The sequence below is a fragment of the Hippocampus zosterae genome, chromosome 4 (assembly GCF_025434085.1).
Source record: "Hippocampus zosterae strain Florida chromosome 4, ASM2543408v3, whole genome shotgun sequence".
Lineage (NCBI taxonomy): Eukaryota > Metazoa > Chordata > Actinopteri > Syngnathiformes > Syngnathidae > Hippocampus > Hippocampus zosterae.
Genome location: NC_067454.1, coordinates 12,617,495 through 12,635,751, shown reverse-complemented (window position 1 = coordinate 12,635,751; position 18,257 = coordinate 12,617,495). Strand labels below are relative to the sequence as shown.

The 18,257-nt window shown below is 41.3% G+C and overlaps 1 protein-coding gene across 2 annotated transcripts in view; it reads right to left on the bottom strand.

The window, feature by feature from the left end:
* LOC127599887 (CUB and sushi domain-containing protein 1-like) overlaps window positions 1–18,257 on the bottom strand; it is a 359,717-nt gene that overhangs the window by 180,184 nt on the left and 161,276 nt on the right. For both annotated transcript variants that reach the window (XM_052064098.1, XM_052064099.1), the window contains exons 4-5: window positions 2,688–2,882; window positions 1,310–1,517 (exon numbers count right to left, since the gene is read on the bottom strand). In XM_052064098.1, the coding sequence (XP_051920058.1) occupies window positions 1,310–1,517; window positions 2,688–2,882 (403 nt within the window). The remainder of the gene's footprint in view (window positions 1–1,309; window positions 1,518–2,687; window positions 2,883–18,257) is intronic.

The window sequence follows — 18,257 nt, the reverse complement described above, 5'->3', positions numbered from 1 at the left end:
GGCGTGAAAAAGGAATCTGTCACGTCCCCCTGTGGTCTTTGAACAAATAAGAAACGACTTTGCAGCATCACAGTAGTTCACAAAAGCATTTTATCCAATTTTGTACCAAAAAAGCAACGAGCGATTACTTGAAAGTTATGTGATTGTAATTCATAAATACATAAATAAATACATAAATACATACTGCTTGTATCAATTGTGTTTCTAAAAATAATGTGTCTTAATTTATCAATGTGGGGTTGAACGGTGATGCTACGATGTGCATGGAACAAAGCGGGTTGTGTTTTGGGGTTTTGCACTTGAGCTATGCCTCCGGGGAAAGTTAAGTCAAGTCAAGTCAAGTCAACAGTATTTCTAGAGCACTTTCAAACAGCCATCGCTGCATACAAAGTGAGGTACATGGAGCGATTTAACATACACAATAAACATTAAGACAAATTGGTAATAAAGGCGGTAGAAAGCACCAAACAGTAAAACCAAGAACAAAACTAAGTCATGCTGAGTCGAATGCCAAATAATACAAGTGAGTTTTGAGGAGGGCTTTAAAGATGGGCAGCGAGGAGGCTTGCCAAATGTTCAGTGGGAGGTCATTCCAGAGAGAGGGACCAGCAACAGAAAAGGCTCGATCCCCTCTGAGCCTCAGTTTAGTTCTTGGTACTTCTAACAAAGACTGGTCCACAGACCTGAGGCGCCGGGCAGGTGTGTAGGGGCGGATGAGCTCAGAGAGGTAAGGTGGCGCGAGATTATTCAGAGATTTGAAAACAAATATAACATTAAATTAAATTAAATATAACAAAGGATGTATTTTATGTGATGAAGGGCTTGCATCAAATTATCGATCAAAAGAAGAGGGAAAGCAAGTATATGCTGTGCTGCTGTAGTTTGCTCTTCTTTAAGATGTTTGCTCTTCACTATATGTTGTTGATCTACAATTTGGTTGCGCTAATTCAACATCAAAGCTTTTTGAGCCCTTTTTTTGCTTCATATTTCATTTGACTATTTGTGCCAAGTTTGCATAAAATATTTTGCTGCATTTTCATGACTGTGAAAAAAAAAAACATTTGTTTTTCGGATTTGCTGAAAGATAACTTTCTTGACCAAATAAACTAAATGTGCACATGCACAAACCTGTAACTGATGCCTGTGGCTTTGGAAAACAATTCATGTCAAATCATATCTAAAGTGCAATCATTTATTTTTATTCACAGAGCAAGACCATGTTGTGGGTGTATTTATTTACACTATCATTTGAAGGACTGCATAAATGAAATTTGTCATTTTCAGAAAAAAATAAATGAATAAATCTCACCAGATGCTGGGTGCCTCTGTCCCGCTGATTTCCAGGAAGTCATACTTGTCTTCCAAAAAGAAGTCATTAAAGACAAGGGCTATCGTGTCCCCGGGTTCGGCGAGGATTGACCACATGCAATCCAGATTGTTGTCATACTCAGCGGGGTAGCTAGGACTGGTTATTGAACCCGCCGTGCCTCGTAACGTGCCGCCGCATGCCCCCTCCGCTGTAGAGAGAAAAACGAAACTGAATGAATGAGGTGATGTGTATGAGGGGGATCGTTCAATATCTTGGCATGTCTGCATTCTGTTTTCAGTCGTTTATTTTTATCCTCTATTGATGGGCGATCCATTCAATTTCTGTCTCATTTAACCTCATTTGGAGGGCTGAATAATTACTGTAATCACAAATATTACAATTTGGAAACCAAAAACAAACAAACAACCACTTGAAGCGCTTCAGTCGGCCATGCAGGCTTTATTTATTTATTTTGATAGAATATAGCTATATCAGTTGAAGTCGTAAAGCCACAGATTTGTTTGCATTGTTGTTGTAATCTGATTCATGACTTAGCGAATTATGTCCACGCCACACTTGTTCAGCAGAAGATGCAGCGTGAGAACAGGCAAACTCCTCATGCCGAAGCCAAGAGTCGAATGCTGAAACCTGTGAGGCAAGCATTCTTATCACTAACCACCATGCTGCCCTTCAGTTTCACTGTGGATATGAAACCAAATACATCAACAGCATAGAATAGAAAAACCGATGACATCACACTGAGTGACAAGCCTCAACATTTGACATATTTACAATACGGCGAGATCCAGTTCAAGACCTTCATCAAAATGTTCAAATTTGGATGTTGAAAATATTGGACACAATTTTAAAAACTGCTAATATAGGACTTTATTTGTGGGGGGTTGTAGTTTGCAGTCGTTGCATCAAATCACACAAAATTGAAGTTCTGCAGCGACAGCCCCTGAGATTTAAATTCTTTCTCCACTTCCTGTTCACCTGTTTCTTGGGCAGAAACATGCACAGCTTTCTTCTTGTTTGCAGACTAATTGACCATTAGAGGGGGTTTGTGTCAGGATATGAGACTCAATCTGATTCATTGAATGCTTTGTTCCATACAGTAGTTTAAACAAGACCTTACGGTGATTTTAGGTAATCAATACACGGGAGCTTCTCATCCGTCTCCAGCCTGCGACCTCATGATCTGGACTCTCCATTCTCATGACCCAGGCAATTAGTTTTATATAGTGTCAGGATTATTTCTGGAGATATACAGTATTTTCCCCGTGAATTACCAGCAGGTAGACAGCCCCTTTGGGAGACGGCGAAAATGCTTATCTCAGTCAAGGATAAGAAATAAAGAAAGTCAAAGCACAGTTACCTCTACAAAATGGTGAGGGGAAGTCCCACTGTGCTCCGCTGCCCGGTGATACGAAACATGTGAGGATATTATGCCCCTCCAGGACGAAACCAGACTCGCAGCTGTAACGGATTTTGTCACCGATGTTGTATCGTGCTCCATGAATGACTCCGTTTGGGATGAGTCCGGGGGTGCCACATGTATGGCTGGGCAGGACTAAAACACAAAATAACAAGAAGAGATTAGTGGCATTATATTGTGATGACATTTCACTTTTGACAAAATTAGTGAGTTAAAAGACTGAACTGAAGCATCAACCGGTGCCAGAAACCTTCACGAACATTTCAATGTTTGAAATGTGTTTGAAGGCCTACAGTAAATGTTTGTCTCAATGTTTCATTTGATAACTTTTTAAAAGCCCAAGGATGCCTGTGTTCTCACCCTTCACATTAATTACATTAATACACTGTTAGATGTACGTTTAACGAGGCCGGCTGTTCTACAACCGGGGACCTTCGCTACAGGAAGAAGCAGATTTATTTCGTAAATCTATTCAATCTTTATTTTGCAAAACTACCATCAATTTCAGCAGACGGCAAAATAAGCAAGTAAGCAAAATATCCTGACAAACAATTTCTAGTATTGTAACACCTGCTGTGGTCATTGATCCTGCAAATTTGTGATCAGTTGATTTGTCTCCTTTGTGCATCTGTAGCAGAAAGATGGCAGCTAAACATGTCAGCCTCCTGTAATGTCCGGTAAGGCCCAAGTAATATAATTAGTCATTACTAGACCTATGATTATAAAATAAAAAAAATTACAGAATGTTGACGTGAAAGATGGTCTTTTCTTGCCATTATTGCCTGTAGTTCATAAAATGTGCTTTTTAAAAAAAATTTTGGTTTTTGTGCAAAAGAATGATAATTATTTGTCCTCAATCAGCACGTGTTGTCGCCAGTTGCGTTGGATGACACTGTGGCAGCAGCTACAGGGAGCTTGTGGTCTAACTGGGCCAAAAATCAATCCGTGGTTGGAGCCATAATGCCTCTGCTCCACAAAGAGGGCAGCGACACAGTCACTGAAGTACCAACCTGGAAAAAATCCACCGATTCTAACCCTGGTGTACACAGCGTGTTATGTGTGCTTGTACAATTGGAGCGTGTTAACTTGTTGAGTGTGTCATGTGTATCCAAATGCCCTGTTGTGTGACTGAGTGTGTGAGAGTGCATAAAATAAAGTCTGTCTATGTTTAAGGGATACTCAGTTTAATCAGTTTTTGTAGGCTGTTCCAATTAAACGCTAGCATGGTAATTAGACAAAGCTTCACCATGAGACCCTAAGAACTAGGACAGGATGAAAAAGAGGGGCAAATGGTGAGGAAGATAAGTTGACTATAGGGAAGCAAAGGATAGCAACAGGAGAGACCTGAGATGCAGAGAAGAAAAGAAGGCCATAAAGGCCCCTTTCCCCACTCTAAAAGAACTTGACTGGCTTTGTTTGCATCAGTGGTCATCTAGCGCAACTATGACATGGAGTTAGCTAGATAGCTATGCCTACACCCCGAAAATATATCTTCCCTTTCGCATAGTCCTCAGGCGTAGGCACTGTAGAGAGCCTCGTTGTCAGCCATGAACGCACGCGCATCTCTGACAGAAAGCAGAAGCGCAAGGCGATTAAAAAAAAAAAAAGTCAGGTGTCACGGCCAGGATGTAGACAGGGGCAATCGAATGGCGGCCCAAGACAGAACTGAATTTACTCCATTTCGGAAAGGCTAATTGAGGTATTAATTGTATGAAGTCGAGCATCTATGTGGCGTTATGCACACTCAAATAAGCAACTGTTGCCTGTGCAAATATGGCGCCTGCTTGGTCCCAAAAAAATTCAAAGCCCTGACAGCACTGAGTGAGGTTGGGATGAGACAATAGAAGGACTCATGTGTCTCAGCCAAGCGATTAGTCAGACATGGGTGCCCATACCGCCTTGTGTTTGCCAGACTGCTGTGTTTTCAGGCAGCGTACTGCACAAAGGTAGTCCCTTGTTTAGGGTAATGTCTGAGGTAGTCATCTGAAAGAATTGGGGGAGGTGGGGGGAGGCATTTGAGAAGGCTATGAAAGACACTGACATGCACCTAATTTCTTAACGGAATATTCATTTTAATAACTTTGCGCCATTAGGGACAGTCATCATTTAGATGCTTCTGATGTTCTTATAGACAGTCAATGTCGGTAGGTGCATGGACTAGGTTTTTGAATGTTATTTTAAACTGTTCACCAACAGGTCCAAGTTTGTATGGTTAATCCTACATGTGCATGCATGAGGGTTTGTGTATTTCTGGTGTTGTCTTGTAAGAATAACCAATGAAGCATCTTTCATGGGAGTCCCCACGGGCCGTCCGTAGCCTGAGGACACTTTATTTTGATGCGATGTCAGCTCAGTGTGAGTAAAATGTGTTTATAGAGGTGAGGGGAAAACTTTCACAGATAGCATCAATTAAGGATCAAGGGAGTAAGAGATAAGAGTTGGAAGACTGAACTGGATTTCAAAAATAAAAGTTATAAAGATGCTTTTAAGAGGTCAAAGCATGTGACTGGGACAGATGGCTGATATGACTCTGGGTTTGAAAACTTGTGTGGCGCTTTCATTCCAACAGAATTCCTTGGCCTGAAACTCAGCAAAATCACTGTATAAACAAATGTTTTCTGCAATGCTTCCACGGATTTATCGTCACCATTTTGAAGTTTCACATTCTGCCATTGTCAGTGCCACACAACATATTATTTTAGTATAAACAGGAAACGATAAGCCTACACTCCAAATTCAAACGATACAATCAACAAAAACCCACCGTACTATTTTAACCCATCTCATCCATCCATCCATCCATTTTCCGACCCGCTTTATCCTCACAAGGGTTGCAGAGGGTGCTGGAACTTATCCCAGCCGTCTTTGGGCAGTAGACAGGGCACACCCTGAACCTGTTGCTAGCCACTCACAGGGCACACGGAGATGAACAACCATCCACGCTCACACTCACACCTAGGGACAATTTAAGGTCAAACAGTAAACAGTCAAATTTCCTCCACAACTAGTGTGCAATAAAATCATTGGGCAAATCAAACTACCACACATCCATGCACTTCCGGACACACACACACACACACACACACACACACACACACAAAACACTGACTGAGGTCATCTGCAGTACTGCTACAGTTTTCTTTTTCCAGGTATCAGTGTATGGTGACGCATATTAGCAATCCACATGCTAAAAATAGCTAAGCAAACATTTTTAAAATGCTCTCATGGAAACGAGGCAGTTGCCGCCGGTTAAAAGCCAGCCCGCGTCCGGGATGCCTCTATTAAGTTACCCTGCTGTGCAGTCTACATCAAAAGGCGAGGCCATTCTGCATGAGTAAATCAGTCAAACTGAGGCCGCAGACTAGCAATTACGGCCTTTTCATTGTTTTTGATGCAATCATTAGTGCAGAAGGTGAATGCAATAAACGACATCAAGTCAGATAATTATGTTATTGAGTATATGATGTGTTGTTCTCAGGAATCATGGTCCAGGAATGTGGCATGTGAGCCCAAAACTGGACTCATGTAAAAAAAAAATAATAATAATAAAACTCATAAATGGTGCTTCAAATCAATCAAACCTTCCTACATTGTGCTATGATTAATAAACTGCAAACTGTTTTTAAAAGCAGTTTCAGTGGAAGCAGAAGTTAAAGTACAGTTGTAAATTGTCGTAGATACCTCAAAATGAAATGACTATAATTGATTTTTCTCTGCTGGCGTAATGACGTCACATTATGGACAGCGTGAAACTTGATCAAAAAAATTATTGTGTTGTAATTTCATTCTGCCAGTGTATTGGGAACAATCATTTATAAAACTGGTGCATTTTCAGGGTAGAAAAAGCTCATACAATACAATACAATACATGCTGATTTATACAGCGCTTTCACAATAGCGGCAGCTGTAACAAAGCGCTTTACAAAACAGTTAACATAAAGTAAAATAATAAACACAACACATAATATAAAACACGGACAGTCATGCAGTTCTAACCACTTTTCCATCACACGCTTTGTTGTTTGAAGCAGTTTGAGATGAAAGAGGAGAGATGGGTGTTAGCATGTCACAGACAGGAAGAAGTTACGGCGGCTATAATTCACACACAAATGACAGCACACGTTTCTGAGTTTCACAATCTGCTACCTAAAAAATTGGTGCATTTGAATTTTTTATTTGTTTGACAACCACGTCAAAGATGTGATATGACAAATGCAGAAACAACTGATTAGATCAAATAAAGGATATCTTATCTTATCTTATCTTATTAGATCATTGGCTTCGGTAGTTTAGTTCAAGTGAGGTTGAAGGAGAGTGTGAGTGTATGAGCATGGTACTTTCACCGTCTTTGCTCAATTATGTGTCAAACAAAGGGGTGTCGAGGAGAGAAATCGGTTACTCTTACAATCCAGGAAAGTGAAAGTAAATAACATCTGCAGAACCTGCGCTAAGAATAAATTGGAGCAGATGCTGTATTAATTCCACCCTTAATTTCCCCTTGCTGGCAAAACTCACAAAAGTTCAGATTTGCTTTCCCATGGCCATAAAGTGACCAAGCAGAACTCAGAACAAATGTCAGACTGTGAGCATGTTTTCCCAAACTGGGATTTGACCAGCTGTAAGAGGCAATTTATCTCTCAGAATGATGAACACCTTGCTATACTGGTGCTTCACTGCAACCATTGTGACCTGGCTCACTGCAAAATCCCTATTACATAAATAAATAAAAAATAAATGAAATAAATAATGGGCACCTTAAAAAGTTTAACCTATCATGTTTTTCCTTGTTTTTCTCTTGCATTCAACTATTTCACCAATGAAGTTCAAAGTTAAAGAAAAAAAAAACTTTCCCTATCCCTAAGCTATCCTAAAAAATTCTGACTGCATGTCCACAGTTTAGCAGCAACGGTTTGATCCAACTCGAAAATATGGATGGAGATCGAGCCAAAATATGGATGGAAATCTAGCCATTTGTATGCTTTAAATTGGTAAATGAATATTTACAAATAGAGGTCTTGAAAAACTTTTACAATTACCGTGGCATGTATTTATTTTATGAAGTATTGAACTAGCAATTTAAAATCAAGTGGCAATATTATAAAACACAGCGTGTCTGTAAAAATGAAAGTATGGAGTCCTACCAGTTGTCATGGGGTTGGTGTTCTAGTTGAGAACCGGTTCTCATTATGATGCAGCTCCCTTTCAACCATCACAATAAATGTATTGTTTGAAATCATGTGATGCATTATTTTCCCCCGCCATAATTTAAAACAGTTCTCAGGTGCCTTGATGATTTTGTCATGCGTCACCAAGCATTACAGACACTTTATTATTTGTTGTCCTGCCGTCCAGCAAAATCTATACCTCTGGGCCTATGCCCGGCTTTCGTGCCATGACAACCAGGAGCGATGTCATTGGAAAGTTATAATATCAAAGGGAGATTTCAGGAAAAGGCAGACAATAAAATATTTAATTGGCTGTTTAATTTCACACTCGATGCGTGGGCAGACACTCGAGAGACCCACATTTTTATGATCCACCAAAGTAGCAAAAATACAAAGTGAATTTTCCACAATACATCCACTTGTAATGAATACCTCACTGTGACAATTTCAATTCCAGCTAAAGATTTTTTTTCTTTGTACAGGCAGATTTGCCAGAATGTGTGGCACAGAGCTCTTGTTGGACATTGTGACATTGTGTAACTACGGTAATTAATTTCCAGTTGGGCACAGCGATCGAGTAAAAAGTTGTGAATGCTCACAATTCCAGCAGTATTTGTCTGCAATCTCATGAATGCACCCAAAAAAAAAAGCCTTTGCTGGGAACCAGAGTTCATTCAGCGCTCTGTTTGGCTTTGGGGACATCATCCATTGACACCGCATCAGTGTGCAGAGATGTGGGAAGGATGCCAAATCCCTGGAGCTAAATGGACTCCTCCATATCGATAGTACTCCCAAGGAGTAAACATATTAACACCCTCACTGGGACTTTCCACTGGAAAAGCATATGCCTGACAAAACCAACATGAAAGGAGCTCTGAAAAACCTCAGTTTTGTGTGAACCGTTTCGTTCTTTTTACCTGTAAATGTAATGCAGGGGTGGCATGGTGGGCAACTGGTCTGCCTCACAAAGTAAAGGTCATGGGTTTGAATCAGGCCATCGCCTTCCTGTGTGCAGTTTGCGCTTTTACTTATTAAAAACTAGGCGATTTCATACGATTCGGTTTACGTCAAACTTTCCCTAACGGATTAATCAGGTAAACAGAAGCTCCACTGTGTATAAAACCAGATAAATAAGATGCCAACTGATCTTTGAGAACACGTCATCTCGCAACAACGTTGTTCTTCAACAGAGATAACACAAAGAGCTAACCTGACACGCAACCTACAAACCTTTTGCACCGTGTTCTGACAAGCTGCATTATCACAAACAATGATGTCGTGACAGCAGAAACACCCCAGCAAAAAATATGCTACTGCAAATGGTGTTCATGCTTTGCCAAGCCATATTGCATTTGGTCTTTTTAATACTAACCAAGGCGCGGCCCGGTAGTCCAGTGGTTAGCGCGTCGGCTTCACAGTGCAGAGGTACCGGGTTCGATTCCAGCTCCGGCCTCCCTGTGTGGAGTTTGCATGTTCTCCCCGGGCCTGCGTGGGTTTTCTCCGGGTGCTCCGGTTTCCTCCCACATTCCAAAAACATGCATGGCAGGCTTATTGGACGCTCTAAATTGTCCCTAGGTGTGAGTGTGAGCGTGGATGGTTGTTCGTCTATGTGTGCCCTGCGATTGGCTGGCAACCGATTCAGGGTGTCCCCCGCCTACTGCCCGGAGACGGCTGGGATGGGCTCCAGCGCCCCCCGCGACCCTAGTGAGGATCAAGCGGTACAGAAGATGAATGAATGAATGAATACTAACCAAATCTGTCAGTGTGTATTTATTTTATATGACAATAAAGTGGGGGGGGGGCAGTTATGGTGCAATTATTCCAGAGGACATCCCTCAGAGTTTATACTGTATACGTGTAAGACGGTAAACAATAGAAGTAGATTAGGGTTCGAACACACTGCGTTTAAAGTGACTCGCTTGTGTCTTTTGCTGTAAGCCGAGAAGCGTGTAACGGATACATTTCTGTATTACCCTACTGTAAATGTATTAAAATGTCCAAAGAGTGGCTTCTCCACATTCCCTTGGTGGAAATATATGATCGGGGATAGTGACATTTCCAGCAGTGCTTCTCATCAATCACCCGCTAAACAAAGTAATCACTGGAGCGGCCACAGTCTGTTAAACACCAACTATGCACAACCTTTCCTGCTCGACGATAGCGCGAAGGGGTCGCTAATATAGAAAGTCCCCGTGTGGTTGACGGCGATCGCAGTTTGACCACGTGTGCATAAGACTTTTTGGAGCAGAATAAGAAACCGCAGAACGACGGTAGTTAGGTGGAACTACCAGGAACGATTCACCTACGACGCCTATTCGATGAATCTGTTGGAATCCAATCATGATCGCCATCGGCGCTTGAAATCAAAATTGGCTAACCCGCTGAATCGAATGCATTATACGCTAACATAATTACAGTGGTGAACATTTTGAAACAATGTCGAAACGTTCAATCATAATAGAACGTCATCTCTTTCACAGAATCGGATGTGCTGGATGCCGCTGTCGCCTCTGCGCTTCAATTCACAAACCACTTGATGAATGGAGGTTATTAACACGTTTTGATGTATTATGATGGGAATCCTTAGACCAGCTGTGCAGGTGATATGATGCCAGTAAAGCATCCTAGAACCCGGTTATCGCATACAGTAAGACATGTAATGTAGCACGTCTGGTTATAGGATGATATATATTTGTTATTTATTTTTCTTCTGGGAATGGGAGAGAAAATGACTGCATTCGATCAGTGGCTACATAGTGCAGGTGTTATAAAAAAAAAAATATGTGTGTGTGTGTGCGTGTGTGTGTGTGTGTTCTAGCCATTGAAGCTTATTGATGTGCATATATCATTTTGACGTACTTGAAGGAATATGTTGCAGTTTTCCACTCAGTTTGGCATCTCCTTGGACTGATCAATCACTCCAAAATGTGCTGCGGCTTCTCCGGCAAATTCTGACGTACAATGCATCACATATTGACATCATAATGGTTGTCAGACAAATGCATTTGAGCATTTAACGTCTAGTTGGACTTAGTCACTCAAACATTGGGTCTTTTCGAAGCAATCACACTCCAACGTCCTAAAGTAGGATTTCTAGGCAATGAAAAAATGCCACTAGAAATATGAATGATTAAAAAAAAAAAAACATCAGAGCAAACCACGCAATGCTGTGTGACCTGAGTTTAAGTCTTCAGATAAATATAATCCTCAGAGCTGTTAGCAGCAAGGTGCCACAGGCTTGCAGATCTCATTCAGTACACGTGGGGCCTACAATGGCCAAAGTCAAGCGATGTTGCAAATAGGTGAGATACCTTAAAATCCTCACCGATATTATATTTTCATTTCTGGAGACTTTCGAAAAGACACGAAGTTCAGGCGTTCTGGGGATGTTGAATAGGCTTTGGAAGCCTTCACTCTCTTATCTACTTCCATGTCCTCTATGACAGAAAGGATGAATAGTCAAGACTTACATCAGCTTTCAGCCACCATGATGACAGTGACACACACCTATTCTACCTGAAGGGCTCCTCATAAAATATATCTTGACTGGACTTGACTTGAAGAGCTGAGGAGCGATTTGAAAGCAGCTGTGGAACAAACTACTCTCACTACCACTACTATCGCTCTTACTACTACTACTATTACTGCAGATCCAAAGATAGCAAATCAAGATTCCAGTTTTGCTCCTTCAGCATGGCTGATGTGCCCTTGAGCAGTGTACAATATCTACAAAAAAAAAAACAGACACACAAGTGGAATTAAAGCTTTAATCCTTTCATGCACCCTGTAAACTGATAACATAATAAGCTGTCCATTGTAGTAACCGCTGTCCCTGAAGGGTTAAGGTAGAACACAATAGTTTCGGGATACTTGTTGACCGCCAATTTGTTGCGGATTAGGAATCAATTGTGCTTATGAGAGTTAATGAAATTGGAAATAGTCTGTTCTAGGGGACAATTGTCATCATCGGGAAAGGTTAAGGAAAAAATCAAGTAAAATGTTCGCATTCCTAACGTTGCTTTTGCTGTAACTTTTTTACAAGATTGATTAAGCAACTAGGCCAAGGTGTATCTCACCTCTCATCCATCATCTGAGATAGGCTCACCCATCCATCCATTTTCTAATTCGTTGAACCTCACAAGGGTCACAGGCAGGCCGGAGACTATCCCAGCTGTCTCCGGGCAGTACACCCTGAACTGGTTGCCAACCAATCACAGGGCACACATAGACAAACAACAATCCGCACTTATACTCACACCTAAAGACAATTTCGAGTGCTCCATTAGCCTGCCATGCATGTTTTTAGAATGTGGGTGGAATTGGAGTACCCGGAGAAAACCCACACAGGCAGGGTGAGAACATGCAAACTCCACACAGGGAGGCCGGAGCCGGAATCGAACTCTGCACTATGATGCTGACCTGCTTACCAGTCGACTACCATGCTTCCCCACAGCTCACCCAGGAAAAGCAACATAGAAAACGGATGGCTGTATGGATGGAATTTCTTTATTTCTTTATTTATTTTTTTACTCCACGTTACATCAGTTGTAAGATAAACTTTTTACCGGCAAGTATATCGTGATAAATGTATCTTTTTTTTGCAAGCCACTTATGAAAAAAGAATAACTAAAGAAACATAACTGTACTTTTCCTCAACACACCTCTTCTGGTGGCATGTGCAACAATGACACTTTTGGGCAATGGTCTCGCGACCAGTGGTTGCTATGGAAACAGTGACCTGGCCTGAGGCTATAGAGAGTAGCACAGGGGACGACATGTGGGGTCATCAGTCAACATCACTAAGAATGCACATAACACAAACAACAACACAAAACCATCCCCATTTATTTACACTTGAAAGCAACATGCACTCACGTACATTATCATTTTGATTTCTTTTTTAATGTAGGGCCTGTAAAGTGTAAATTTCCATTTTCATTTAACTCTAATATACCTGTAAATACATTACTGTTAGACATGAGTAAATAATAATAATAATAATAATAATAAAAATATCTTGCAACACAGCCATATGGACTATGGGCAGAAGGCAATCGATAAGCAGGTCTTGACGCTGAATGCATATTAACAATGCAATATAAATGGCAACATTTTCACTTAGATTTTCTGTGCATGTCACTGAGCCAAACAAAATCAAATGACTGGAGCTTCAAAACCCTCTCAAAAACATTCCCAGCATAGCAGACTACTGCAGAGGGGAGCGGTGGAAGATAAAACAGCATTAAACTTTTAAAATTTCATCCCTTCTCGCTGACCCTTATTACTACCCCCAGCACAAACCCTGGCTTTTCAGTCGCCGTGACACCTGTCGGTAGTGCAATGAAAACTCTGACCTGAGCCGCTGCGGCCACGGTGACAGTGATCTGCCCTCAGGCTGTGCTGTTAGCAGAGGGGACATTGACACGCAGGAAATACCATAAAATCGTGGATGCATCCTGTAAACAACAATGTGCGTGGATATGTGTGTACGTGGGTGTGTTTGTATGTTTATGCGTGTGTGCGATGGGGAGTTAGTGGAATACAGCAACCAACTGACATAGTGTGAACTAATTTACAACTGTACGAACAAGATTCAATTCAAAAAGTTGTCAACGAAAACTAACAAGAAATGCATGTTGGTAGACGACCACAAGGCAAGTTTTTCTCAACATTTGATTCATGTAATTTTTTTAATCTATTCGTTCAAACACAATTATATGTTCCAGTATGACAGTAAATTAGTACGTTATGTCATAATTTAACATAATTTTGGGGTAAAATGGGAAAGTTTTTATTCCTCTCCCGAGTTCTTTTAATTTGTGAGGAAGAATGCAACTTCTCTTTCTTAATCATGTATTTATTGTCCATCCATTTTCAACATCGCTTCTCTTAAACAGGGTTGCGAAGAGTTGCTGGAACCTATCCCAGCTGACTTCAGGCGGAAGGCAGACTACACCCTGGTCGCCATGGAGTGACAAACGACCATTCATACCCACATTCACACAATCACTGAGTGGGAACTGATCCCACGCTGCCCACACCACAGTCTGGCGTGTATACCATTATACAATCAGTAACTACATATTTATTGTGCTGATTCATATTAGGGGGTGGGGGCATAACAAAAAGTAATAGTGAAGTCTTGGTCTAATTTGATATACAAGAAATCAAGACAGATGTGATTTATGTGTCAATCATTTGTCCTTTTACTCACAGGTATATTCCAGTGACCTTGCGCTTACCTGCTACAGTATTCATGTTACTATAACATCAAATGTGTTATTTTTAGCGATTATTGTTGTGTTGCTACGTCGGGTTACCTTTGCCAAATTCAGAGCAGTTCTCCATTACCCCAAAAATAAGAAACATTTATCAAATGAAGACTTCAAACATTGCATCATTCCGGCCCAATTTTGAAACAGCTGTTGTACAAATGCGCAGGTGTTTCTAACGATGTGGCCACTGAGTGTCATGAGGCTAATCGTGTATATTCCAAACTCTGTGGGAAAACAGATTATTAGGCTCAAACATGAGTAATACATCCATTACCGTGACAGATTCATGCAGAACCGAGCGAAATTTACAACGCTAATGACACGTGCTTGGAAGTGAACAAAGTAGAGCAGATCAATACAATAGGAACACGGGTGTGCATGGCTCCAATGTTTAAATAGACATTCATCATCGCCGCCTCTGCTGCTTGAGGCAACGCTCGCTCTTCCTAAATGCGCACAAACACGCATACGCAAAACAAGGTCTAATGCATCTTCATTTAGTCTCGCTGTCCTGTGGGCACATTTACATCTGTCAACTCACTTTGCCGAATGGATGGATGGGCGTGTGTGTGTGAGCAGTGTGTGTGTCTGTGTGTGTGTGTCTGTCTGTCTAACTTCATTCTACACGCATGTGTGAATCCATTTCTCGTCCTGTTTGTTTATGTGTTTTTATTTATTTTTTAATGTCTTTAAAGGATGGTTGGATCTCATTCTCTTTGTAGACCTACATGATACTTGCTCTCGGTCTTCAAACTAAAAACGAGTGTTTGTGTGTGCGCGTGGGTTTGTGGCGATGCTTTGCGCATCGGAGCGTGCATGTGTGCAAAACAGTCAATTTCCGTGGTAGGTGACAGTTCATGGTCCCTTGGGCAGCAGAAAATAGTGGGTAAACACAATGTCACAACTATTCCCATATATCATCATGAAGCTGACACAAAGATGCACCCACACAAATAAATCACGCACACGGACATGCACACACTTACAAAAGTTGGATTGTTTTTTTTTTTTTTTTCCCCGTGGGTATAAGGAAGCCCTATGACCAATTGTAAAGGATGAACAGAAGAATAGATGGATAAAAACACAGGTATTGTCACCACTTGACTACAAAGGGACGCAAACATTACTGCTACTAGCTTTTTCAGTTACTCATCACCACCTCATGCCACCCTCGTCATTCCCAGTCCACAGTCTGAGTTAACACGAGAACCTCTTGCCGGTTCTGACACATCATGTGGTGTTTCTCATGGCCGCTTTGTGATAAGAGACACTTATATGGTACCTGTGACATAAAGGCTGGATTTCTTCAAGTGACATGTCGCTGATGGTGTAGTGGTACATTCACCTGACTTGTGAGCGGGCAGCGTGGGATAAGTTCCAACTCGGTGACGGTGTGCATATGGGTGTGAATGGTCGTTTGTCTCTACCTGTGCCCTGCGACTGACTGGTGACCAGTTCAGTGTATAATCTGCCTAAAGTCAGCTGGGAGGGGCTCCATCACCCCCACAACCCTGTTCGGGATGTGTGGTGTTGAAAATGGATGGATGGGTGCTTCAACAGACAAAATTCAGATTTTTTTTTCACCTTAGTGTCCCAATTCACGCTTGTAATCGGATAGCCACAGATCAGAGTTGAGCCTCTTTTAAAGGTGGATCCAATTTCAATATGGCCGCGACCGTAGCATAATATGGGGAGGCAAGACTCCTCAAGTTTTGAAATGATCTTTTTTTGTCAACATGTGTTAACATGCAGCTAGCCCCCCGGTTGCTGCTTTTACAGGTCAGCTCACTTGATTTCAGCCAAAGAACATTTTATCTCTTTTGAATACTCATTGTTGAAACTGTCTCAACTCAACTCAGCAGAATCAAGTCTCATGCTGATTCAAAAGTCAAACAATGAAAATTACTTCAAAGACATTTTTAAAGTTCATACACAATACCTAATGAAGGAATGAAGGAAAATGAATTTTGAATTGCTTTCAGAACATGATTCATCTAAATAGCTTAAACACAGATTTTATTTTTTGCAATGAGTGAGCAAGCCCGGTCCCTTCCACCTGCAAATAATGGCGCTTCACTGTACACTATTTTCATGACTCAAACATGTCATGAATTATAGGCTCGAGAAATATGCTCGACGAAGTCGCATCCATTTTCCGACAGGGCGTCGTTTCACACATTTTGGTGGGCACACCATTGGTATTTGAGAGCAGAAAAGAGGGCTTAGGTTTTTTTTTCTATGCGATTTTGAAGCCTCATTCTATCTGCTGAGCAACTTTTTCCACTTTCAACTGCCCTATCTATATATATATATTGCACGTCGTCCCGCACGCGGTCTGTCCTTCCGTCTGTCCCTTTTCAAAACGTACCTACTTCACCGCGCCGCTGCGCGCCGCCACTGCGCGCCGCCACTGCGCCGCTCAGGCAGTGGCTCACTACGATCGCGCGGGCATCTTAGCGAAAAAATGTTGTCTACCCACAAGCATTGCAATAAAATTGTTAGTTATTTAGTAGAGCTAAACATCTCTTTATTTTCGCGATAAGCAATGAAGATGAACAAAAAGTTGAACCAAGCAACAACACTTTTGTGGGCCGAAGGCCCACCTTACCAGCCTTCCGCAGGAACTGGCTGATGAGCCGCCCCGAGGGCGGCGAACCACCACCTTACCAGCCTTCCGCAGGAACTAGCTGATGAGCCGCCCGGAGGGCGGCGAACCAGCTAGTCTGACATACAACTCCAAAAAGGAAGTTAACAAGTGTAAGCATCAAAACATATCCAAAAAGTCAGTTTAATGACAAATTCAGTCATGCACAAGTGGCTTGCATCATAGGTGCGCAAATTGAAAAAAAATACTATTAAAAAAATCACATTAATTTGCCTTAAACATCCCATCATTTCCTTCACATCATTTCAACTCCTAATTAAAGATCTGTGTTTATTTCTCCTTTTAAGTGTGTGGACACAAAAACACATTCTTCTTTTAGATTTGACTACATTTATTAGTATACGTCTTAGAGGTTTACTAAATGAGTTAGGGGCTAAATGGACCCACAGAAGGGATTCACCATCCAACTACTTGGAAGGTGTGCCCCTCTCTCATGGCACTTGACTGTTGCTTTAAGCTATACTTATTTTTCATCGGAATCTTTTTAATTAACCTCATTCATTTAGCGTCCTTCAGAGGCCGTATGTAATGGCTTTTTTTCCACATCAAATCCCACTTCTGCTTTAGAAAAGAGCACTATATCATTAATGTGGTGATATAAAGCACCTTTTAATGTGTATGTTAAGCATTCTAACATCATGATTGATTTTCATTTTTTTTTGGAAACATTTATCAAGGGTATCCTATCTTTGTGGGATGGTTGATGGTAAACAACATGCTGTTTTATTGTAACATCGACATTTCCCTGGAGGAAATCATGGATATTAATCAATACGGTGTTCTGCCGACCACCAATAAGAGGGTACAAGACGGCCGTGCAGTTTAATCTTGATACATTTACTCTCTGACACACAAATGCACGCTCACTTACACACATGCAGCAGATACAGTAGGAGGACAAATAGCAGCACAACATAATTTAGAGGACCACTGCAGCACATTAATCTCAACCAAGGCCTCGGATTACCCTGTCCTTTTACAGTCGAGGCTCGCTAATGTCTTTTTATTTGGAGGACTTGAAAAAGGCAGAACCCCAGAAACTTGAACTTTTATTTCAATTTTTTTTAGGGGGGATTGCACCTATAAGGGTTGGCTAGTGCAATCGTCCGAATATACTGTGGATCATCCGCGGTCAAACAATCCGTGCAACCACACCTGGGAAATAATATTGAATTGCAGCTCTTGTTGTTTTATATTCTTCTTTTCTTGTCATGTTCTTTACTTAAAAAAAGACCGGTCATTCTTTTGAAATATCAGTTGCCAACTAACAGAAGAAAACAAGTAACACCAGCAGAGATCGCCTTGACTTGTCTTGAATTGTAAAAATTTAGGCGCAGTGTCTATGACAGAAATGTGTCTATGCAGCTTCCTCATCAATCGCCCCTCGGGCCATGAGGTGTTCCGA